At 38.5% G+C, this 25436-nt stretch overlaps 1 protein-coding gene and 1 pseudogene across 6 annotated transcripts in view; one reads left to right on the top strand and one right to left on the bottom strand.

Moving 5' to 3' along the window:
- Positions 1-297: 297 nt before the first annotated feature.
- Positions 298-1456, top strand: LOC119256845 (proteasomal ubiquitin receptor ADRM1-like; annotated as a pseudogene).
- A 1536-nt stretch (positions 1457-2992) lies between these two features.
- TMEM45A (transmembrane protein 45A) overlaps positions 2993-25436 on the bottom strand; it is a 103208-nt gene continuing 80764 nt past the window's right edge. For 4 of the 6 annotated variants that reach the window (XR_005128064.2, XR_005128067.1, XR_005128063.2 and 1 more), the window contains 6 exons: positions 24954-25145; positions 22879-23091; positions 21665-21849; positions 10572-10717; positions 8885-9085; positions 4584-4606 (listed from right to left, as the gene is read on the bottom strand). Coding sequence is in view for 1 of the 6 variants with exons in the window: in XM_037525651.2 (XP_037381548.1) it covers positions 4513-4606; positions 10572-10717; positions 21665-21849; positions 22879-23091; positions 24954-25145 (830 nt within the window). In the remaining 5 variants the exon portion in view is untranslated. Of the gene's footprint in view, positions 4607-8884; positions 9086-10571; positions 10718-21664; positions 21850-22878; positions 23092-24953; positions 25146-25436 lie in introns of all 6 variants that reach the window. The other 2 variants (XR_005128065.2, XM_037525651.2) reach the window with 2 other exon arrangements.

Raw genomic sequence — 25436 nt, forward strand, 5'->3', positions numbered from 1 at the left:
AAATATGAGCTCAAATAAATAACCGAAACTTATACCTTAAGGAAAAGTAAAGGAAGAACGAATAAAACTGAAAGCAATTAGAAGGATGGCAATAATAAAAATTAGAGCAGAAATAAATGAAATAGAATTTTTAAAAAGTCCAAAAGATCTATAAAATCAAAGGTTGATTCTTTGAAAAAATAAGCAAAATTAACAAATCCAAAGCAATGTACAAATTGATTATAATCCCTATCAACGCATTCTTCAAAGAAATAGAACAAACATAACTGAAATTTGTATGGAACCATATGGGCCAGAATGATGACTTCGGGTGCACTGTTTCCCAGCCTGGTGCAAAGCTCCCATGGGGCCTTCCAACAAGTATCTGCTAGAGTTTCGGGCAAGAAATATGTCATTAAAAGGAACTGCTCTCACCCTCAATAAGCAGAAAGGGCTGCTGTACTTCCAACAGACGGCCAACTCCCTCATTCACTTCTGCTGCAAAGACAGGAATTCTAGGAACATGGAAGACACCCTGATCCTCTTTCCTGATGACTGTGGGTGAATGCAAATGTGTGCCCCAGTGCCTCCAGCAGGGGTTCCAAGCAGCATTTCTTCTGGATGCAGAAGCCCAAGACAGACCAGGAGGGGAAGCTCTGCCGCAAAGTCAATGAGTATCTGAACGACACCCTACGGCTGGAGCACTGGGGGCCAGGAGCAGTGCAGGCCAAGACCTCTCCACACTGGGTGAGGAGGGTGGCCTCCAAAGCGTGCTGGCGAACATGAACCACAACATGTAGCTCATTCATCCACCAGAGGACAAGGCCTGCTTGGGGCCTTTACTGGCCCAGGCCTGGCCAGATTACTGGGCAGAGGTCCTTGAGCAAGCAGCTCTTCATCCAGCTCTCAGAGCCAGTTAGCAGTGGTCACCCACTCCTCCACTGTCTTTTCTTCTTGAGCCATCCCAGCCCCTTTTGTTCCAGCAGCTGCCTTGGCTACCAGTTCTAGCCCTGCACCCAGTTCAGGCACTGGAGCTTCCAGCCCATCCAGCCCATCCAACTAAGTGACCTCCAGAGCATTCTAGCCATTATGAACTTACCATCTAGGCCAGGAGGTGGCCAGCAAGTTGACCTGGCCCATGTGCTGACACTGGAGATCATAGCATCTATCCTCACCAACATGGATGTGCAGGAAAACAGGCTGTCCTGTCTGCTTTCTGGGGAGTTGCTGCCCCAGAGCACAGAGGAGATCTAGATCACAATGACCTTGCCCCAGTTCCAGCAGGTCGTGGGCATGTTTAGTGCAGCCTTGGCCTTGGGGTAGCTGGGTCCCCTCATGTGCCAGTCTGGCCTGCACAGAGGGTATGGAGACTGCCAACAAGGGTGATGCAGAAGTGTTTGCTTAAGCTATGCAGAACAGTAAGGAAGTTACCCGGAAGGAAAGGAAGGATAAAGAGGAAGATATGAGCTTAGATTAAATTACTTGCTATCTCTTAAACCAGAGTTCTTGGCTGCATGATTTCAGTAGTGGCACTGTAATCTCTAGCGCCCTTGTGTCTGTTCCAACTTACTCCTAAATAAGTCTTATCTGTACAAAAAAGAAAAAAAAATTACATGGAACCAAAAAAGACCCCAAATAGCCAAAGCAATCCTAACAAAAAAGGAAGAGAGGTATCATAGGCTGAGAATTCAAAATATACTACAAAGCAAGGACTGGACTAAGAGCCCCAGAAATAAATCCACACTTACACAGAAAATTAATCTACGACAAAGGAGTTAAGTATTTAAAAATAACTCAATCAGCTCACCAAAAAGAAAACAAAAAATCCAACCAAAATTGGTCAGAAGACCTAAATAGACACTCCTCCAAAGAAAACACACAGATGGCCAACAGGCACACGAAAAAAAAAAAATGTTCATCATCATTTGTCATCAGGTGATAATGAGATACTATGCACACCAATGAGAATTGCCCATATCAGAAAGGCCAGAAACAACAAATGTTGGCAAAGGTATGGAAAAAAGGGAACATTTGCACACTGTTATTGGGAATGTAGATTGGTCTACATTCTCAAAATATTAAAAATAGATTTATCATATGATTCATCAATTTCACTTCTAAGCATCTCCCCAAAGCATGCAAAAATACTAATGCAAAGGGATATATGCACTCCTAAGTTCATTGCAGCACTATTTACAATAGCCAAATTACAGAAATAATCTAAGTGCCCAAGGACAAATGAGTTGATTAAGATGTGGTAATATCTGTTCTCTCTCTCTCTCTCTCTCTCTCTCTCTCTCTCTCTCTCTCTCTCTCTCTCTCTCTCAACTTCTCAGGTATAAAAAAAGATGAAATCTTGCCATTTGTGATAACATGGATGGAATTGGAGGGAATTATGCAAAGCAAAATAAGCCAGAAAGAGAAAGAGAAAGACCAGATGGTTTCACTCATATGTGGAATATAGAGAAACAAAACAAATAGTCAGACAACACCAAAACAAAAATAAACCCTAGAAATCTGACTGTAAAACTGAGGCTAGCCTGGAGAGGGTAGGAGGGAGAGGTAGAATGGACTATGGGTGCCTTGGTGGTGGGTGTAGTATGGTAGCATAAATCTGAAGAGGTGGAATCTTCTATTTCTGAATCATACAGGGTTGTGAAACAGTGCTACCTTAATAAAAACATTTTTATTTTTTAAATAATGGAAGTCATTGTCCCTCCACCCCTCCTTATGAAGACTTCCTCAAAATTACAATAATTATGTTCAAATTCAATGTTCATTTCAGGGAATAGAGACAGATAACCTCCAAATGAAGATTTAGATCTGAACAAATTGTTCCTCTCCAGAAGAACTCTCCGGGTTGTATCTCACTTGCCTTCTGTGTGCAGAGCCTGGAGGAATGGACATTTCTGTTCCTAACTTCTGGAATAGTTGCACTTACAGTTTTCAAAATTCCACCCTTAACTTGGATTATGTTGATTATTCCTAGGCCTAGACAACAGCCATGCCATTTTCATGTAACTGCAGCTGATAAGTCATTTTTTTGATACACAAAGTTGCCAGTCATAGAAATTTGCTGGACTAGAAAAGATCCCTGAGGTATAGGACACATGTGAGGCAGAATGCCATGACCAAGGGACCAAGATGTATGACCATTTTATACACCAGAAATGCATGGAGGTTTACTGCTTTATTCAAGATAAACTTTTAAGCTTCCACATCAGTTCTTTCCAATCCTTACATTAAAAAATTAAGCTCAATTCTCTGGCCTAAAGGGACTCTTCACCTCCCTATAATACCCATCACTGGTAATATAGACAGGGCCATACTTGTGGGTTGGTCAATACTTCTGGAATGCAAGGGAGCCTTCGGGGTTGATGCTATTTAACCTCCAGCTGCCCAAGAGGTTGCCCTCTTTCCTCCACATTCAAGTCATCCTCAAGGATGTGTGCGGCCCTCCTGGCCTTTTCTGTAACTGCCTTTCCTACTAACATTGTACAAAATTAGTCGTCCACACACTTCAGTTTTGTCCCCAAAATTATATGCATAAACCAAGACAGCCAGAAAGGGCCATGATTCATCCAATCCAATTTCCTCACTTTAGAGGAAAGGACATGGTGATTGCTAGAAAGATTGGTTAACGGTAGAACAAGAATAAGTACCAATTACTAATTAGTACCAATTAATACCAAGATTTCTTGATTGTCCAGTGGTTCACTTAGTGGATTACTTGACCCACAGACTAAGTAAGGCTCTGACTTCTTAACTAGGTCTTCCATAAAAGTCTTTTTCTTGTTTTGATGCCTCAACTATTTCAGCAAGGGGATGGCATAGTGGCCATGCTGTCCTTGTGTGATGACTTTTTACTCTGGATAACATCACAATTCTCCTTTGCAATCTCTCACGGCTTTTCCATCATGTGTTCTAGGGATCATCCCTTTTTTCTTTTCTGAAATAGTGCACAACTCAGGGCAACTTCTGGCTTACTTTTCCTGGTGCCTTAGATGCCACAGAAAGCAATGTCTCACCAGAAAAACAAAGGGAATTTCAGAGTCACAGCGCTCCTTCTTTATGATTTAAGGGTGGGATGCAGTTGAATAAGCACAAAGACTGGAGAAGTCGAACCAAGGTCCATGCATTCATTTATTTCTCACTGAAGCAACAAGATCAATAGGCATATTTCCATGTTAAAAGAGTTACAGATGGTAGTAAGCCCAGGAACCTTGAACATATGATAGGCAAATAAAACAAATACTTTTCATAGTTTAAGCATCAGACTTTAGATGATCTGAGAAAAGTCACTCCAGACCCCAAATACCAAGACTGATGTGCAAAATCAACTTATCAAGTATTTTCAAACCTAAAAATAAAACATTTAAGTACAAATACTTTAACAAAATTGGGAATACAGGTAGGACACCAAGAGTATCCTCAGCCAATTGTTCTCCAAACAAAAGGTCAAAAAGAAAACCATAAACAAAAACAATGCAAAAAAGGAACAGTTCATTTAGATAGCCTAGATGCCCATCAGAATCACATCTCTTCTTCTGATTCTTGTTCTCGTTCTACATTTTTCAAGAGTCCAACTTCCGAGGGGCAGAATCTCTTAAGTCGAGTTTTAACCAACCTGAGAAGAATGAAAGACATCTCATGTTATGGTGTTTAAAATAAAAGCCCAGGGCAATATGTGTCTATAATTAACAAACTCCAAATGTGTCTATACTTAACTCCAACAAACTGCAAATGGGAGAGGTCTCCTAAAAAAAACACACACACATACACACAAGAAAACACACACACACACACACACACACACACACAAACACTTTTATTTCGCTCTGGAATTACCTGAAAAATTTTGGTGGGTTTAAGCAGAAGCAGGGCATAAGTAAAGAGATACATGTACAATGTGATTTATTAGGTATCAGAAGATGTCTAATTATTTAAAACTTCAATCATTTCTTTCCTTTTTAAAAAATATTTATTTATTTATGCATACAAGAACTGGGTTATAGGCCAGAGGTGTGGGGGGTGAGAGGACTCACCAGAGACAGAATGGGGAACAGAACAGGCATATTGACTGAAATACACTGCTGAGGGGAGCAGCGGGCAAGTCAGGAGAGGTCTGCTGTGCCATGTGGGTAGCTCCCTGGAAAGCTGAGGATTGAACTGGTGCTGCAGAGGCTATAGACAGCTTCACAGTGCTGTGCTTAACCCATTGCGCCATCAGGGAGGCCCTTCCATCATTTCTAAAACAGGAGCATCCCTGAGTAAGCCCAGATGAAAATGAGCTCAGCCAAGACTCTCCCTCAAGTTCTGCATTTAGCTGCATGATACAAAAAGGAGCACTTTCCTGCAGAGAAATGCATGATGGCATCACTTTCCCCATATTATGCTCAGGTGATTTGCAGCCCCTATTCGCTTCTTCAGAAGTGTGCTTTAGTGCAGGCCACAGGATGCTCAACTGCATTTGATAATTCAAGATGAATTACAAAGTTGGAAGAAGTACCCTACACCGTTGCAACTGTTTCATAGATTAAGAGAACTGGTGGGCCTGGGAGAAACAGAGACTATTATTTTTTACCCTGGAAGATGTGAAACTTCTTACTGGCAGAAACTCAGCAGGCTCTCCACTTCTCAGATGTAAGAAAAGGATATGTAATAAGACCTAGGCAAAGGTTATCCTGCGTGTGACTTTTGTAAAGGCATTATATTGTGACCATATCAACAAGATAGCATCAGCTTCCATAAATACAAAGTAGAGTGCAGAACTTGATAAACCAAATCATCAAAATCATTTTCATTTTATGAAAAAACTTTACTAGCCTATTTGCATCCTTTACCCTTATTTTCTGCCTTTCTTCTTCTTCCAGGGAAGATCTGATCTTCCCCTGTCAATATGCAGTGTCTTTACATGTACTCTGGATCTTACTAGAATATAAACTTTGTAAGATCATAGACCTCATCTTATTAACTGTCTTAATGCAAACCAGAGTCTCGAAAATGTCTGATACATAACAGTGGCACAAAACCCATATTTGATTAATCAAGTCAGTGGCCTTTAAAGCAATCTGCCAGGAGTTCATATCACTCAGCTATTTAAAGAGTAAATTCAGTCACTTCCAACTCAGCATTATCCTCCAATACATAACAACTGAATGTATCAGTAACGTCTGTTGACTTGTTAAGAGTCCAAGAAAACCAGTTTAAATCACCTTCCTTGATTATTAATTGACTATTGATGTTGTTCCCAATTTCCTCAACTCTTCAGGGCTCCATTCTCATGAAAAGCAAATAGTTTTAAATAAGTTAAAATCGGGGACAGTGTTGATGTCATTCTTTTAAACTTGCACATTATTTCTACATGGCACAAACTCCATAAAGACTACATGAAATGGATTCATTTATTCATTCGTTTATTAGATTCACTCCTCGTGACTCTTGAAATATAAAACAAAGTCATGGCTACTGATTACAGATGATTATCACAGACTCTAGAGCCTCTTCCTGCTTCTATCACTCCACTCTGGCTAATCCTACTGCTGCTATAAGCCATCAAGAGGGGACTTGTTAGGACACCTTAAGCAAGCTCTATTTGTATCCTGTTCATGTATTAGCACATGTAGAAGTGGCCACTGAAAACAGGCTGGGATGGAGTGCACAAGAAGGAAATGCAAATAATAGCTAGTTCCTGGAATGACACAGGTCCAGAGGCTAAGGTCAGGGTGTGTCAATGCTTTTATTTCCATTTGTTTTCCTTGATTAATATGTGAAAGAACAGGCAAAACTGAGACTCTGGTTCTTCTTTCAGAGTACAAATCTGGAAGTCAAATTTCCAAAAGGTCAACTATCACATGCATAGAATTTGGTCAGCTATTTTGTTTTTCAAAGTGGCTCATAAGAATCATTGTTTAGAAAACCAATCTGAAAATAAAGAGTGGGTTTTGAAATAGTTCTGCTTAACAGTGGTGCTCAAACATGAAATACAGTAAATCACATAAGATTTCCAAATAGGTCTTACCTATGAGCTTTCTAATCATGACTGCCAGCATAGGACCAGATGAGGCAATATTTGAACCATTACTATGGAAAGCTGGGAAGTAGAGTTTCTTTTTTCAGAGATTTGGGGATTAGTGGTTTCATAACACAATTTTGCTTCCATGGTGATCTTTGTTCTATGTCACACAAATTCTGATAAAATGTGCTGATACTCCAACCCCCACAACAGAGTTAACCACTCCACCATCAAACTCTCACAAACAGATTTTCAAAGTTCATATGATTACAGGGCTGAGTTAGTCTTCCATATGACCTTGTTGGGGGTAAAGGATGTCCTGAACAACTCCACAAACACAGGTTTTATGTATCCACCCCCTCTCTAGACCAAAGAGAACCAAAACACCAAGAACTACAAATCCCACAATACCATCATCACTGAAGTGAGGACTGCTAGGAACTGAGGGTGGAGTTAAGCAGCCAGGTTTGGTATATAACCAGACATGTGGGCCTTAGGGGTCTCTTGGCTTTTTGCCTGCTTTCAGCGAGCTATTGGGATTCCAGATCAGCGGAACTGGTAGGACGCATTCACCAATTTTATCTCCCTGTCTTTCTCCCTGAGTTATTAATTTCTTCATTTCCCCTTCTTTTGTAAATAAACCCTTTATTAACCTTTTTGTGTGTGACTGCAGTTGAGGCTTATTATAAGTCCCTTTAAGTGTGCGGGTGAGGACCCACAGTCTGGAAATCCACTTAACGCGGTTGCCCTGTAACAACCACACTGAAAGTCAGTACTGAATCTTCATGATATTTTTAAGCTATTGCTTAAATTTATATCAAAATGTATCAGAACATGAGTTATTGTGCCAATATTCCCAAGAACAATGTGAGAACAAAACTGAAACCATATAAAACATGATTTCCAAACAAATGAAGCTTTTACTGAAGATACTCTGAAATATTTATTAAAACAACATATAAATTAGGATGGAGTACCTATTTAATACCTACTAAAAAGTTTGACAGTGTGCCAATAGCTGTGAGAAACATGAGAAGGATCCTTTCCTCAAGGCAACACAATCAGTGAACAGATAAAACTAACATGCGCTAATAATAAACATCACAAAAAAGATGACAATTGCTAACATGTATGGAAGAGGCTAAAGTGTTGTTAAAACTTGTGGACAGGATAGGCAAGGGTTGGAATAATTGCAGTTTTCACAAAAGATGGGTGTTTCATTTGAATATGCCAGGTAGAGGTAACTACATGGTCAAAATGTTTAGAATAAAGTGCCAGGATGGGGGCCTCCCCAGTGGTGCAGCGGTTGAGTGCTGGGTTGCGAAGCTGCCCGCTGCCTCTATAACGCCGGTTCGATCCCCGGCTGCTCCCCGGCCATCGGAGGAGGGTCCCACATGGCGCGCAGACCTCTCCTGCCGCCCGCTGCTCCCCTCAGCAGTGTGTTTCGGTCCTTCTGCCTGCTCTGCTCCCCGCTCTGGCTCTGGTGAATTCTCTCACCCTCTCGCGCTTCTGACTGTACCCAGTGCTTGTATAAATAAATAAAAATAAATCTTAAAAAAAAAAAGTGTCAGGATGGGGATGAGATTTTAAAAAATAAGCATGGAGGGCCTCCCTGGTGGTGCAGTGGGTTGAGCGCAGTGCTGTGAAGCTGTCCGCAGACTCTGCAGCACAGGTTCAATTCCCGGCTGGCCAGGGAGATTCCCACATGGTGAGGCAGACCTCTCCTGTTGCTCCTGCTACTCCCCTCAGCAGTGTATTTCAGTCCTTCTGCCTATTCTGCTCCCCGCTCTGTCTCCGGTGAATTCTCTCACCCTCCCACGCCTCTGCCTGTACCCCAGTGCTTGTATAAATAAATAAACCGTTAAAAAAAAAGAAATTAAAAAAAATAACCATGGAGTTTCTGGCTTCTAGAAAACTGTAAGTGAGTAAGAGGAGATTCATTAGGGATCTGAAGGTTTTTGAAACAGGAAGAGGCAATAGTGTTCCTTTGCCTCTGGAAGGGAGCTGACATGAGATGGAGAAGCCTGTTGAACGCTGGCACTGTTCATGAGGGCTGCCCAGCCCCTGAGGAGATGAGACCCAGATGTCAGCCTAGAACAACAGAGGAAGAAGCCAAGTTTCACTCAATGGCAGAGCCAGCTTTGACAACCAGCTCATGCAAGTGCTTTGGGGGGATAGAATAGACCAAATATAAATCAATCACTGAGAAGGTAGAACTTCCCAGCATCTAAATCACCTGGCCTTCTAGAAGGAGATCAAAGTGGGCTGACCCAAAACGTAGCAGAGATCTGAGAGCTTGACAATGGAATGTTTTCCTCACTCAGCAACACAGAACCAAAACTACTTCATGGGTGATTCTCAAAAAAGCACAGGGCAGAAGAGGTGACTAGGGGTCCATTTATAGAGAGAAGACTATTAAACTATATTTGGCAGACTGAGACACTACTGGGGCTAAGGCAGTTGCTGCATTTTAGGAGGCTAGAGAACCTGTTAGATGCACACTGTCCATTGTGGCAGTCCCTGGGCATATGTGGATGCTTAAATCAATTAAAATGAATGTGCCACTGGGCACATCTGCAAAAACCATATGTATCATGGCTACCATAATGAACATGGCTGACAAATAACATTGTGACCATCACTAAAGTCTGAAAAATTAGGGGCTGGACTTGCCTTCCTGGTGGTTGGGATCAGCCAGGCCAGTGTTCACCCCCTTTCTATTTCTAACCACCCTTCAAGCTACAAATTCATTCTCAATTGTGAAGAGGCCTCCTCTGAACTCCAGTAGTGCTATCTTATTCTATTTCTATATATTGTATTGTCTGTCTCTCCATCACAGGGTCTATAATTTGTATATTTTTCCATACAGAAGGAGGAGCAGAACAAGAACAAGAGGAATAACAAAAAGAATAACCTTTATTGAGCTCTTATTATGTCCTAAACAGTTTAGGACATTTAGGTACTGTTATCCCCATTTGGCAAAAAACAAAACTGAGACTTAATGTGGTTAAATAATTTTCCCAATGTCAGACAGATGATTAAATAGCAGGCCTAGGAATATGTTCCTATAAATGTGTCATATTGCTCCTTACCTATCATGAAATGTTCTATAAGGGCACTTGTAAAAACATGCAGTGTTGAACTGAGTCTTACTTTCAGAAATGTTGGAGTAAATGTCAAATTAATCAGGTACTTGGACTTAATGGGCTAAGTTTGGGGAATGCTGTAACTGATGAACATGTGGGTAAATGGAGAGCTCACTGCAGGTATTGGGAGAGCTATTCAGAGGAGGAAATAGCACACACAAGGACAGAGAGACACAGAAGAGTGTGTTGAGGAGTGACACCTAGCTCAGAGGCACAGCAAAGACACTGTTGAGCTACTGTAACTTTAAACCAGGGTTTGTCCTTTTTTCGTTGGGAATTTCTATTTTTGCAGATAAATGTCTGTGACATTACCCCATCTTGTGAAATGCTAAAGAATTAACACCCCTTTGAATTTTTAGTTCAATACTATTAAGCCTTAATGATTATATACTAATGACTAGAATTTCCATGAACAAAAATGATTAACTTACCAGGTAACAAAGGCATAATTCACTCCTACGATGATAAGGGATAATGCATAATGCCAACAGAAGCATATGGTAAGAAACATAATGTTATCATGATCTGTTGGATCCCATGCAGGACCTCCATTGGGGGGATAAAGTACAAAACCAATCTGTAATTCAAAACAAAAGGAACATATTAAATAACCAGTCACATTTCCAAAGACCAGTGACTTCAAAATGCTTGGCTCTTAGATTAAGATAAATTCTATTATCTTAGTATCTGTTATCTTTGATATCATATTATCAAATATTATCTTAATATTTATTATCTTAATATCTATTATCTTAATTCTATTATCTTTGATGCCAAAGATAAGACCTTAGATTTTGCTGTTGCTCTAGTAACACATACCTGGTAGTAATAATCTATAAGTTCATATTTGGGGGGACAGAATTTAAGAACATCTAAAAATCAATTCAAAATATGAAGAGTAATCATCTCTGGTGGTAGGAGGATTTTCAAGGAAAGTGCTGGGTTTCTAAGTTGTGCAGTTTCACTCAGCAATTTCAAAACTAGAGCACAAAAGATCTTCAAATAAGTAAATGCCCATATGCCCATAGCTAACATTACATTCAAAGATGAAAAACTGAAAACTTACCCCCTAAATGAGGAATAAGACAAGAGTTTCTAATGTTACCACTTCTATTCAACATTACACTAAAAATTCTAGCCAGATTTATAAGGCAAAAAAAAAGGGCATTTAGGCCACAAATAAAGAAGTAAAACTATTTATATTCAAAGATGATATGATTTTATATAGAGAAAATGCTAAAGAATCCACTAAAAAAATCTATAGGCTAATAAATGATTCTGCATATTTGCAAGATACAAAACCAACACACAAATAACTCATATTTCTATATACATGCAATCAACCCCCAAACTAAGAAAACAATTCCACTTACTAAAGTATTGAAAAAGAATAAATAATTCAGAATAAATCTAATCAGAGAGGTTAAGATAGATATGCTAAAAACTACAAAATAATGGTGAATGAAATCAAAGATCTAAATAAATGGAAAAACACATCATGTTCATGAATTGGTTAATATTGTTATCACCCAAAGCAGCCCACTGATTCAATGCAATCTCCATCAAAATCCTAGCAGTCTTTCTTTCCAAAATGGAGAAATAACTCCAAAATTTACATGGAATTATATGGACCCAGAATAGTCAAATAAAAAAACAAAATATAGAGCTATAAGACTGATATCAAAACTATAATAATGAAAATTGTGTGTTACTGGCATAATGATATAGAGTCATATAGAGCAACAGGATAGAACTGAGGGTCCAGAAATAAGCCCATACTCCCATGATAAATTGGTTTACAATAAGAGTTTCAAGACCATTCAATAGGTAAAGAATAGTCACTTCAACAAATAGTGCTGAGACAACTGGTTACCCACATACAAAAGAATTTGAACCTTTAACCTACAAAATATAAAAAATTAATTCAAAACTGGATCAAAGACCTAAATATGAGAACTAAAACTGTACAACTCTTAGATGAAGGGGAAAACCTTCATATTCTGGGATTTGATGATTTCTTACCTATGACACAAAAGCATAATTAACCAAAGGAAAAAACAGGTAAACTGTACTTCATCAAAATTTTAAAATTTCATGCATTGAAGGGTATGATAAGGAACATAAATGGACAACCCACAGCATGGGAAAAAATGCTTTCAAATCATATACCTGGTAAGGAATTAATATGTAAAATACACAAAGAAACCTTAAAACTCAACAAACAAAAGGCAAAAATATTTTTAAATGTTAATGTCTATAAAAATCATCTCTCCAAAGTAAGTAACTAAAGGTCAATAAACTTATGAAATGATGACCAACATCTTTAGCTATTAGAGAAATGTCAATCAAAGCTGCAATGAGACAACACTTCATTAGGTTCTTGTTGGTGGTGGTGGGGATGGTGGTAGTAGTAGTAGTAGTAGTAGTAATAGCAGTAGTAGTAGTAGCAATAAGAGGAGGAGTAGTAACAAGTGTTGGTAAGGATAAAGAGAAATTGGAGTCCTTATACATTGCTGATACAGTCACTGTGGGGAACAATTTGATAGTTTCCCAAAAAATTAAATAGAGAATTTTCCCATGACCTAGCAATTCCATGCATAGGTATATACCCAAAGAATTGAAAACAGTACTCAAACAAAGTTATACAAAAATGCATTATTCACAATAGGAAAAAGTTGTAGGAAAACCCAAATTCTATCAACTAATGATGAATAAGTAAAATGTGGAAATATTATTCAGCCATATAAAGTAATGACATTCTAAAACATGCTACAACATGAATGAACTTTGAAAACATGATGCAAAGGGAAAGAAAGTTCAAAATAAACAGTTTCACATATTGTATGATTCCATTAAGATGAAATATCCAGAATTGGCAAATTCATAGAGACAGAAAGCAGATTAGCAGTTACCAAGGGTTGAGAGGAGAATGGGAGGGGAGTGACTGCTTAGTGGACTAAGAAACCCTTAGTCCAGGATTTCCTTTTGGAGTGAAAATATTTTGGAACTAAACAAAGGTCATAGTTATACATCATTGTGAATTACTAGATACTATAGAATTTCACATTTTGAAATGGTTAATTCTATGTTATGTGAAATTCACTCCAATAAAATATAAGTTGTACAGTTGGGTGGACAAATGGATGGACTGATAAATGAATGGACAGACAGCTAGATGTATGTATATATGTCAGGTCTCTAGAGCTAATTGAAATTCAAAACAGATAATTACATGGATAATTGTACAAATGTTTACTATATTTTAGCTAACTATGTGTCAGTGCTTAGGAGTTTTCTTTACAATGGCCTTGCAATCACATACTATTACCCATTTAAACTATTATCTTCATTATTTAGATAAAAAAATAACTAGCTGGTTTAAGTAATAAATTGGCCATGATCACACAGCTAATAAATGAAATCCTATAGGAGGAAAAAAAGCACTGAATGAAACCTTAATTTCTTTTTTGTTTTAAATTTCATACAATCCAAGCAAATCAATAAAAACTAAGTCTTGGGCCTTTTGCATTTGTTCCTATTTTCTGTTTTAAAGAATTCCCTTTAGTTGAAAGAAAACTGCCATTTGTACACCTAGTAAATGTACCACATGGTGGGCGTTTAAACCTCACTCATGAGCATACGCATCCCCGTAATGCCCAGTCCTGGCAACAATGCCAAGAATATACAATCATCTCCATATTACAGAGCATAAAACTGGGACTCAGAGACTTCAATTACTTCCCCAACATCACAAAACAGCTGAATGGCTGTGACAAGATTCTAAATCAGGAGGGGCTGGCTCCAAAAATTCTATATTTCTTCTACTTTACGCTCTTATCGTGGTACTCTCCCACCCTCGAGACAGACTAGTAGCCCTTGAGCCAAATCTAATTCAGACATGCACTATCTAGTCTGCACGGTTCTTGTTTGTTATTTTTTTAATGATTTAAATTCATTTCCAACATTTAAAAAAATTAGGGAACAGAGCCCCCGCCTCAACACCACCCATCTCCAACGCCAGCATCTCCTCTTTCCAGCCAAAGGAGAATGGGATTATGTGAGGAGGTCTGCTTACCTTGTGGTGCAAACAGGTGGTAAGCACGGAGGAGGCACTAGTTACAAAAGCCGCTCGCAATCGTACGCCCACTACTGGGCAGGTGAAGAACCCTCACCGTTACAGGCCTGGTACTGTGACACTCAGAGAAATAAGCCCACTGAAACGCTGATTTGCAAATTTACCTTCCCGGGGTCTGGTGTGAGAAATTGCCCAGGTCTTTAAAACAGATCTGCGCTTCAGAGCACAGTTATTGGTGCTTTGCAGGAGGCAAGTGAGACCTATCTAGTTGGCCTTTTTGAAGTCACCAACCCATGTGCTATTCGAGCCAAACATGTAACAATTACACCAAAAGACATCCAACTACCTCATCGCCTACATGGAGAATGTGCTTAAGAACCATCTACAATGGGAAACATTTCATTCTCAATGTTATATTTCATTCTCTTTTTCCTGCTATTGGTAGTTTTGAATGTTAGATTTTTTTCCCGCCATGGGTTCAAAAGTATATGATCGCAAGTGGATGAATAAGGGACAAAAATCAGGTAATGGGCACTTTTTCCATGTTCATGTGTTTGTGAATCTTTATAACAAATGTGGGGACATAAAGCATTACCTAAAGTCAAAATGTTTCAGTGAACAAGTTGCAGCAGTTCAACTTTGTAACAATTATAAATAAACCTGGCAATTTTTTCTAGACAATGCCAGAATTTGAATTTTTTTTAAAAAGAAATTTCTTTTTTTATTTAAATTTTATTTTTATTTTCCCCATACAATTACAACCCCCTTATTTTGACCCCAATCCCTCCTTTCCCCGTCCCCCACCCACCATAGAGTGTCTCTGGTTCATAGTTGTTTGTTGATTTTGATATTTTCTTTCTTATAGTTATTCTTAAAAAGAAATTTCTGATTGATGCCAACTAAATGGTGTTTGTAGCCCTACAGTAGATTCCATTCATTCACTATACTTTTCTGAATTGTCCTACATGCAAGTACATGTTTTTAATGTTGTCTGTCTTCGGTCCTGTAGGTTTGCTATTAAAAATGCATTCAACTATAAAAAAAAATTAGGGAACATGACAAAAGCTTGCAGTCTCAGCTTATTTGTGAAAATAGAAATATCTGGCAACACTAACAAACCTGAGTGAGAGCATGCGTTCTCCATCCATTCAGGTTACCTGTCTGACCTGGTGAAGCGAGGCAAGCAAAGATTTTTGTTTGTGCTGGCACTAGCATCTTATTTATCTACCAGTGTTGGATTCATAAATTTTTCCAATATAGCACATTAATTAAAATCAGCAAGGTGCTCTACAAAGATGTCTTTCTGTTTTTCTCTATATCCCAGGAGACAGAATACATTTATTGTCTTTACTTTAGAAATACGAAGATTAAAGTAATGCATGACCCCATCCTATAACCCCAAGAAATTCAAAGAACTCTGTGGCTCATCCATCAAGGTTCTGAGGCATCAGTACTGGGACAGAGCTACACTGAAAGGGACAGTGTATTAACATGAATAGCAAAAGACAGCAGTCATCAAATTAGAGATGTGAGGCTACAATATTCAGAAACTGCAATGCCACGGAATTGGTTTGACTGCTGTTTGGAAATAACAACGTTTCACAATAGCACTTTCATATACTGCCAGAAAAGCTCACTGTGAGGGTCAAAGTGAACAAAGCCCAGGTCCCTAAAGTCTCTGAAAGAAAACAAGAACTTTTAGTTCTCCGGTGCTCACTACTTGGGGACAAAAGGGAAACTCAAGTCATGTATGTCAGCTTTTTGTTAAGGGGCTCAGGCACTTAAGCTGGGGTGTGAGGACCATGAGAAACTGCTTCTTATGCTCTCTGTCACAATTCATGGATGATGTCAGAGAAATTCTGTGTCAAGACAGGAATTTTTACAGAGGGTTTAGTGTAATCACTGTAAACTAGCTCCCCAGTTCCCACATATCCACCACTGTTCCTACAATGTCATACACGCAACCCATCCACCCCTGCCTGAGGAGTGATTTGTTCTAACTCCCAGAGGAAAGTGAGAAATTGTGAGTTAAACTGTATCATCCAGAAGGAAATATTGAAGTCCTATCACCCATCTCTGTGAATGTGACCTTATTTGAAAATAAAGTCTTTGCAGTTGTCAACAAGTTTAGATCCAGTTGTCATCAAGTTAAGATAGGCCATGCTGGATTAGAGTTGGCACTATGGTGTCCTTATAAGAAATCCAGGTAAAGACACAGATATACAGAAACACATAGTGGGCTTATGCTGCCACAAGTCAAGGAATGCCCAGCGTTGCTGGTAATAAGCCAGGGAAGTGGTGTGAGACTTATTCTCCCTTGGAGCTTCCAGAAGGACCCAATCCACTGCCATCTTGGATTTTGGAAATTAAAGAATCAATATTCACTGTTTTAAGTCATCCAGCTTATGGCGATTTATTATTGTAGTCCTTGAAAACTATACAGAAGTTAGGAACAAACTAACAAAGGAGTATCAATTGTCCTAAATCTCAAGCCTAAGACACATTGATGAGCCTCATTTGTCTTTCAAATCCCAAGTCAGCTTCACCTTCTGCAAGTTTTCTCAACCCTCTTCTGAAGAAATGAATAGCATTTCCTCAGGGTGGCATGTGTTTTCAAGTTATAATGATTAATTCTCACAACATTATCATAATATAGTGTTTCTATTGTATAGCTGGGGACACTCAAAGGCACGGAATATCTAGTCTATAGTTATATGATTAGTAAAGTAGAACCAGAACTCAAATCCAGATCTGCCTGGTCAGGAAGTTCATAGACTTCTTGCAACATGCCGTAGTGACAAATATCTTTTGGAGCATCCAAAACAAAGTTTCTTAAACCTCCACTAGTCATAATCTATTCTACCTATCAAAGTGTTTACTGATTCACATCAAGGAAAGAGTAACCCCTGGTGGTGCAAGGGGTTAATTAAGCACAGCACTGTGAAGCTGTCTGCAGCCTCTGCAGCACGAATTCCAGCCCCAGACAGGGAGCTACCCACATGGTGCAGTACACCTCTCCTGTCTCACCCGCTGCTCCCCTCAGCAGTGTATTTCAGTCAATCTGCCTGTTCTGCTCCCCACTCTGTCTCTGGTGAATCCTCTCACTGCCTCACACCTCTGGCCTGTACCCCAGTTCTTGCATAACTAAATAAATAAATAAATAATCTACCTTTATTTAAAAAAGGAAAAAAATATAAGAGTAATGTTGAGCATCTCTCACTGCTCATCTCACTGAGTCTTCAGAACCTAATATTGAAAGCTTGAAAAAATTTTAAAATTTTATTTATTTATGTATACAAGAGCAGGGGGATAGGCCAGAGGTGGAGGGGTAGGACGAAAGGATTCACCAGAGACAGAGTGGGGAGCAGAACAGGCAGATCTACAGAAGTACATTGCCCAGGAGAGCTGCAGGCAAGTCAGGGGAGGCTTACTGTGCCATGTGGATTAGCTCCCTGGCCAGGGATTGAACTGGTGCTGTAGCGGCTGTCAAAGCTTCATAGTGCTGAGACATAACCCCAGAAGAGGCCCCAGAAAGCTTAAAAAATTTTATTTTATTTTATTTTTTTAATTTTATTTTTATATTCCCTATACAATTGCAACCCCCTTATTTTGACCCCAATTCCTCCTTTCCCTGCCTCCCACCCCCCCATAGTGTGTCTCTGGCTCATAGTTGTTTGTTGATTTTGATTTTTTCTTTCTTATAGTTATTCTTTTTCTTGGTCCCTTATTTAGATTTTCTAGATTCCTGCTATGAGTGAGACCAAAGCTTAAAATTTGACTGAAGCCTACAGTGAAGCATATGAACAGTTTATCGATGTGATTAGACTGAAAGCCATAGCGACTTTGCATATCATTCCAGTGGCAAGTAAATTAGGAAAGCTGAAAACTAAAGAGCAGGAAATGCCAGGACTCATTAATTCCTTCTTTAAACATAAAAATCCACCATGACTCTTTTATCTACTTTACTAATTGCTACCTCTCCTAATTGCTACCTAATGTAAAATTCAAAGAAAAAAGGACCTGAGTAAAAGAATTTTTCTTGCTATATCTTGCAGGCCACTCCTGAATATTTGTTTTTAACTAGGTTAAGCTTCAGTACTATTACATTTGAAATGTAAATTACATTCTCTTCTAATAGGAAATAAGCCAGGGGCCCATTTCTTATAGGTTTGAGTTTCAATTTTTTAGTGTTTACATCTCATTCTCTAATCCCTTACTCCTTAAGCCTAACAAGTATTTGATCTCCCATGTCAGCCCTTGAACCACTACTGTCGAGGTGTCTTTTTTTTAATTTACCCATTTTAGAATGAAATTTTGTCTTTCTTAAAGGCAAGACAAGGCTCCATTTCAGTCTGGGCTCAGAGAGCTGGGGAGTCTCCAGGGCAATACTGGAGCTGGGAGATGTGGCAGAAGCAAATGTCCATGAGAAGCAAAGACAGCGGGAGCAGTTTCCTCCCTCCGATTGTCTCTGTACCTTGGCTCTGACAAAGAAGGGAGGGAGCTTGGGATGACAAAGTACACAAGTAAATGTTAGAAATATTCTCCCACACAGAGGCCCAGGGAAAATATGAATCATGGGAATGGATGGGCCTGACACTTTTTTTTTTAAATTTGTGTAATATGGTTAGGTTTTCTGAGAAAACATGTTTGATGTCAACATGGTTCAGGAATGAAATTATTTTTACAGGTTGGAGGGGAATTCCCAAACCTAAGTTTACCTATTACCCAATCATTTATATGAGTTATAAAAAAAGTGTCCAATCTCTACAATGATATAAGAAAAAAAATTTTAATTAATTAATAAAATAAAGTGTTCAATCTGAGTATTTGCCGCCTTCAATTCACATTTTCGTATGGTTTCAAGAGTCTAGGTGTGCACTTCTCTGCTGCCTCTATATTGTTTATCCACTAGGATTGACTATATGGAGAAGTAGTAAGAGAAAAAATACATGGTGAAAAGCAAATCACGGTGTAATATTATTAGTTTAATGCAGAATTTTTGCCCATAAGCATTAATATGCCACACATAGCAAGAGAAGATGAAAGTATAAAAAAAATCACCTAAATCTCTAGATATTTTTGTTTCAGAGGACTCTGAGGATGGAGAGAAGCACCAGAGATAAACCTTCATTTCCTGTCTCTGTGTGTGTGTACACATTGGTATTAAATGTTAACTTTTCTTTAAGACTCCAGATGTAATTTAGTCTGACTACGAGATTAAAAAAAAAAAAAGAAACTAGTCTAGACTTATAGATAGATGGGGAAAAAAAATTATAATCACACAGTTATACCCAAAGACTTTAACCTTATAACTTTTCCTTAGAAAAACACTTGAGGAAATATTAAAACATTATTGCCAAGACAATAAAGCCAAACTATTCTCAGTTATCACAAAACCCACAGCTTCCCTCCTCAGATCCTCAATTAGTAATTATTAATGAAACATTACTTTCATTAATTGTGCTCTTATCTTTATTATTCTTTTTTCAACTCTTTTTTTTTGGGTTTTCTCTTTTGTTCCTATTTTCTGACTTCTCTACTTGATGATTTAACTCTTTAATGAACGTGATCTATTAAACAGATATAGACTCTTGAACCCAACAAAGACAGAATGCACTTTCTTTCCAAATATTTGGAACATCTACTACCACTGGCTTTGAGCTATGTTCCAAAAGAAGTCTCAATATATTTTTTAAAAAACAACGCATTGACTACAAAGCAGTTAAATTAGAAATAAATGATAAGATTATCTTTGGAAACTTAAACTGTACTGCTAAATAACTCATAAGTGAAAGAGAAAGCCAATGGAAAATGCAACATTCAAAATTACCCAAGAGTAAAAACTGACATCAAATCTTATGGGAGGCGGCCATAGTAATGTGTAGAGGGAAATCTACAGCCTTAAGTGTGCACTTATTTTAAAAAACAGGAAAGACGGAAAATAAATGAGATCAGCAGTCATCTCAAAAACGTAGAAAAGTAAAAGCAGAATGAAATCTCACAATTTTAAAGCATAAATAAGAAATTGACAAATCCAGAATTTCAAGTTTCAAAAGACTTTAACAGATTTCTGACAAAAAGTGAGAAATCCATCAATTAGGAATCCAGAATATAGAAACAATAAAATAAAAGGCCACCAAGAGCCTGGCTTCATTCTTCACCCTGACAGGAGTTCTTTTACTTCCCTTTAGTTCCACTAAACAACCAACTCTCACTGTCTACTCTGGACCTGGAGCCAGCATGTCTGCAGTCCAGCTTTATTCCTTGTATGCAGTTTTATTCAGTGTCTGACACTGATGTTTCTCTCCCCCTCACCTACCCATGCTTTCCTATCATTCCTTATGTGAAAAGAAAATTCCTTAAAAAGCCTTTCCAGGGCCTCCCCGGTGGTGCAGCGGTTGAGCGCTGGGTTGCGAAGCTGCCCGCAGCCTCTGCAGCGCTGGTCGATCCCTGGCTGCTCCCCGGCCACTGGAGGAGGGTCCCACATGGCATGCAGACCTCTCCTGTCTCCAACTGCTCCCTTCAGAAGTGTACTTCGGTCCTTCTGCCTGCTCTGCTCCCCGCTCTGGTTCTGGTAAATTCTCTCACCCTCCCGCACTTCTGACTGTACCCAGTGCTTATATAAATAAATAAATAAGTCTTTAAAAAAAAAAAAAAGCCTTTCCACCCCAAATCCCTGCTCTCTGATGACTAAAATCTAAGTATTTCCTGATAAAACCACATTCACATTTCATCCCAGACTTTATTTACATTTTCATACATATACTAGACTATGGTCTATCAGTCTCTGTAAATATGTGCTCACTGATTGGAAATCATGTTTTCAGCAACACACCAAAGTTAGGGAATTAACAGTAAAATGGAAAAGGCTTGGGATTTGCAATATGGCAGACCCATATTTTGATCCTAGTTCCATTATTCTGTGATCCTGGACAGTAGTTTGGTCTCTCTGAATATGCCTTATCAGTAAATTGGGAATGGTAATACCTAACTAAACCATTGTTAGGACAAAATGAAACATGTATATAAAGTCCTAAATAGTGGCCAGCACATAGTTGTTTCTCAAAAAAGTTAGTTTCCTTTCTTCATTTCCCTTTAAACTATAAGTGGTTTTAGGATCAAGAACAGCTTTTAACTAAAAGCACCAGCCCAGAGTTGGTGATCAAGAACAGCTGATCAAGAACAGCTTCTAACTAAAAGCACCAGCCTACCTAATGGGTACTCAGATGAGAAATGAAGAGTGCACACCCTACTTCCATCCCAGGTGCTGTAATGCTCACCAAGGCCGACAGACCATTCAAAGAAACATCACCTCTAAAGGCCGTACTCTCGTTATAGGTACCACATCAGAATGAAGTCTCTGGGTTCAAGAGTAAAATGCCCCACTGAACAAGGAGAGAAAGTTATAGGTGGTCATACCAAATACATTAACGGGACACCCCAACTCACCTGCCAGAACCAGCTCCCCTGAAGCAGAATCAGGGTTGATCGCAGAAGCTCTAGAATTACATTGTTCCGTATCAAGAACTCCATGAAAGCAACTAGTGCTGTCAAAAAGATGACCAAGACCAGCAGCTGGTGCACAAAGATGTCCAGCATTTCCCGGCCATGAGTGTGGTTGTAGAAGATAAAGGCTGATAGAAGGAGGAAAAAAATAGTTTGTCTTTTTCAACGAAACCAAGGACCTTAATGTCTCTGTCTCTATCTCTGTCTCTTTCCTGAATGAGACATAGCTTCCCCTTAAGGAATTCAATCCATTGAAGAAAGCAAACATATACACAAATCCTAACAGTGGACTCTGATGGGTATGATAAGATGTTCTGGAAGCACCCAAGTAGTAGTAACTAAATACATATTTTAATCCCATGCACAGATTCCAGTTTCATTTTTATCCTTTCTATTCAGATGAGGCGGAAAAGATGTTCATGCAAAATATTAAAACACTTGAGATAATGAGAATCATGTTGTTGACTTTTATCTAGCTCTTGTTCTCAAAGAGGTCAACAAAAGTTCTCATCTTCAGATGAGGGAGCTCAGGCAGACAGTTAGGAAGTGACTGCCTCTTGATAATTTGGGGTTTTTTTGAGTTACATAATCAATCTGTTCCTTATATGTACAATAAATGAAACATTCATTAAATACCTGTTTTCAGTGTTTCCCTGTAGAATAACAAGGAGAAATGAGAACAAAAAATGTTGTTTTTCATTCATGTCTTAAAAACAGATATATCTATAGATATAGCTATAGATATATCCATACAAATTTGTGTTAATTTTTTGGACTCTACTAATCATGTGATAGTGGAGTTTTATTATATCAATATGAAAAAGGCTAATTAGTAGCTGTTAGAAGCTAGTCTGCTATGAATTGTCTCCTAGTTTCAGGATATCCATGCATCAATGCTTTGATCTCAGATTCACTTGTTAAAAATGGAAATAATGATAATTTCCAGGCTAAACTTAGTGCACAAATAACAATAGTAGGTTCTTTAAGGCAGATGTGAAATGTGAATAAAGCACATTTGATTTTGCTTATGCTGTTTAGGTCACTATGACCCAAATACATGGCCCTATCATTTAAGACTGTACCTGTACACCAAAGAAATATTATTATAAATGTCCAATAAAAGTGAAAGATATAGGAGAAAATTCACTTATACTTACCCTCCACAAATAAGGCATTTGACAATGTTAACTTGACTAAGGAGCTAGGAAGTGCACTGATGGTGAAACATAAGATGTTTGCCACACCCAGCAGCCCAAAGAAGAAATACATGGTGGAATGATGCCAGCCCAGGAGTTGAACCCACTGGCCCTCTTTGTAGTCATATAAGGTTAGATGAGGCCCTCCAGAAATAAACTGTTCTCCAAGCATACCTGTAGAGAGACATATCGCAGATTTAGCAACCCTCATGCCAAGTAGGCAGAAAAGATACAAAACGATCAGCCACTACTTAGTCCAATCTACTGTCATTTTATGACATTGATCTTTCCTCTGGCTGTTCTCTAACAGCTAAGCACTGGAACTTTAGGCTTGTTTTAGAATTTCAAATACAGGTTGAACATTCACTCTATGTCAAAGATCACCAATGTTGTCAGATAACTACTTCAGATCTTCAAAGCTGATGATCTCAGTTCCACTAAGTTTCAGTCCCATTGATGATTTTAGTTCCGATTTCAATCTAATGTCTAGGTAAAACCTCAATGATTTGGGATTTGGATTTGGGAGATAAGCCAGGAAGAAACGGATTACTTCCTTCTTACATTTCACACTCGTGTCCCGTGCAGGCTGCACGAAGGAGAGAGTTGTGCTTGGTTCAAGATTAAAATGCTGAAGTTCAGCTTTTCGCCAACTAAAGATTACTGAGAAAGCGCAGCCAGATTAGAATATGGCCTAGTCAGTTACACAAACAGTTAATTAAACCTCTTTAAATATGCTGTTTTATTTGTTAATATATAGACATTGACATGGAAATTCCTCTCTTTGGAAATGGTTGCTCTGTGATTAGACGGCTATAGAAAAAAACCTATTGTCATGAATAAAGCATGAAGAAATCCAAAAGGAAATTCAGAAGTTTTCCCTTCATATAGGGGAACTGTACAATTATATCATTTTTACAGAATCCTCACCATCAATAGAAAATCATTATCTGTAATCTAACCTGACCTCCTGTTCCAACTTAGCAAACACACAAGAAGGATGAATGCATAAGTCAAGGTCTTCTTTACCCCAATGGGTCTATACACCTGTCAGCAAAGATTAATTATTTAAATTTTTCCATAATCATGTGATTATTTTTATTTAGTTCTGAAAAGTAGTTTCTGATAGAATTTATTTGTTCAAGCATCAGAATAATTGATATGAAATTATTTCTATAAAGAAAATTCACCTTGAGTGGGCAGGTAAGTTCACTACCATGACTAATTCTTTAAGGATGAAGCCTTTGTATAAGCAGCAAATATAGCCTTCTAAAAACTATGTCAGGTAGGATTTATAAGTAGAGTAAGTATTCAGAGATTTTTTAATTTATTTTATTTATTTTTTAAAAGATTTATTTATTCATGCATACAAGAACCAGGGTACAGGCGAGATGTGCGGAAGGGTGAGAGCAGGGAACAGAACAGGCAGACTGACTGAAAAACACTGCTGAGGGAAGCAGTGGGCAAGACAGGAGAGGTCTGCCACGCCATGTGGGATTCTCACCAGCCGGCCAAGATTGAACCCACGCTTCAGAGGCTGCGGACAACTTCATAGCACTGCGCTCAACCACCTGCACCACCAGGGGAGGCCCACAGAGATATTTTTTAATAAAAAAATTCACTTTAGGGTAAGGGTGGACAAAAAGAGTGAAGGTGGTCAAATGAATGAGACCAAGTTTAAAACCTCCAGTTATAAAATAAATTAGTACTGGGGATGTAATACACAACACGATGACTATAGCTAATAACACTCTATTATATATTTGAAAATTGCTAAGAGAATAAATTAGAAGTTCTTGTCACAAGAAAACAAAACTGAAACTATTTGTGATTATGGATGTTAGCTAGACTAATTGTGGTAATCATTTCCTTACACAATATCAAATCACTATGTTGTAGCTGAAACTAATACAATGTTTTCTGTCAATTAAACAAAAAATTTCATTTCAGGAACTTCTTGATTTGATACTGAATCTTTTCTTTGCATTAGAAAATACCTGAAAAGAGAAGCCAACAAAACACAGACATGGAACACTCACCAGTTACAGCCATGAAAATTTCTACGATTCCCTCTATAATTTCTATTCGCTGGAATAATGCTTTGGAGCCAAGGTAGGAAGTCCGCTTGTACTTTTTGCAGGCATATTTCAGAATGCTCTTTATGCTCCACCAAATACCCATGACAAAGAAGAAGGTTCCAGGTAGGGCATGACCTTTGAAACTCCCCATGTCTACCAAGATAAGAACAGAAGATATAAGATATTTCATTTCCAAAACTTAGCCAAAACATCACTTGTTCCCATAAAGTACCTATCTTTTGATGATTATGGATACACCACTGATTTAGAAGATCCAATGTTACTGTCAAAAGTAGTCAATCCCACTACAATATCAATGACAAGAAAAATTTCACACTCATTAAATACTTGCTTTGTAGGAGCAATGTATCAAGTGTTTTGTAGGCAACCTATCACATACATTTTACAATATAACCTTGAGTGAAGAATTATACTACTTTGAAT

Source organism: Talpa occidentalis, unplaced genomic scaffold, assembly GCF_014898055.3.
Source record: "Talpa occidentalis isolate TD23 unplaced genomic scaffold, MPIMG_talOcc4v2.1 talOcc4.4, whole genome shotgun sequence".
NCBI classification, from domain to species: domain Eukaryota; kingdom Metazoa; phylum Chordata; class Mammalia; order Eulipotyphla; family Talpidae; genus Talpa; species Talpa occidentalis.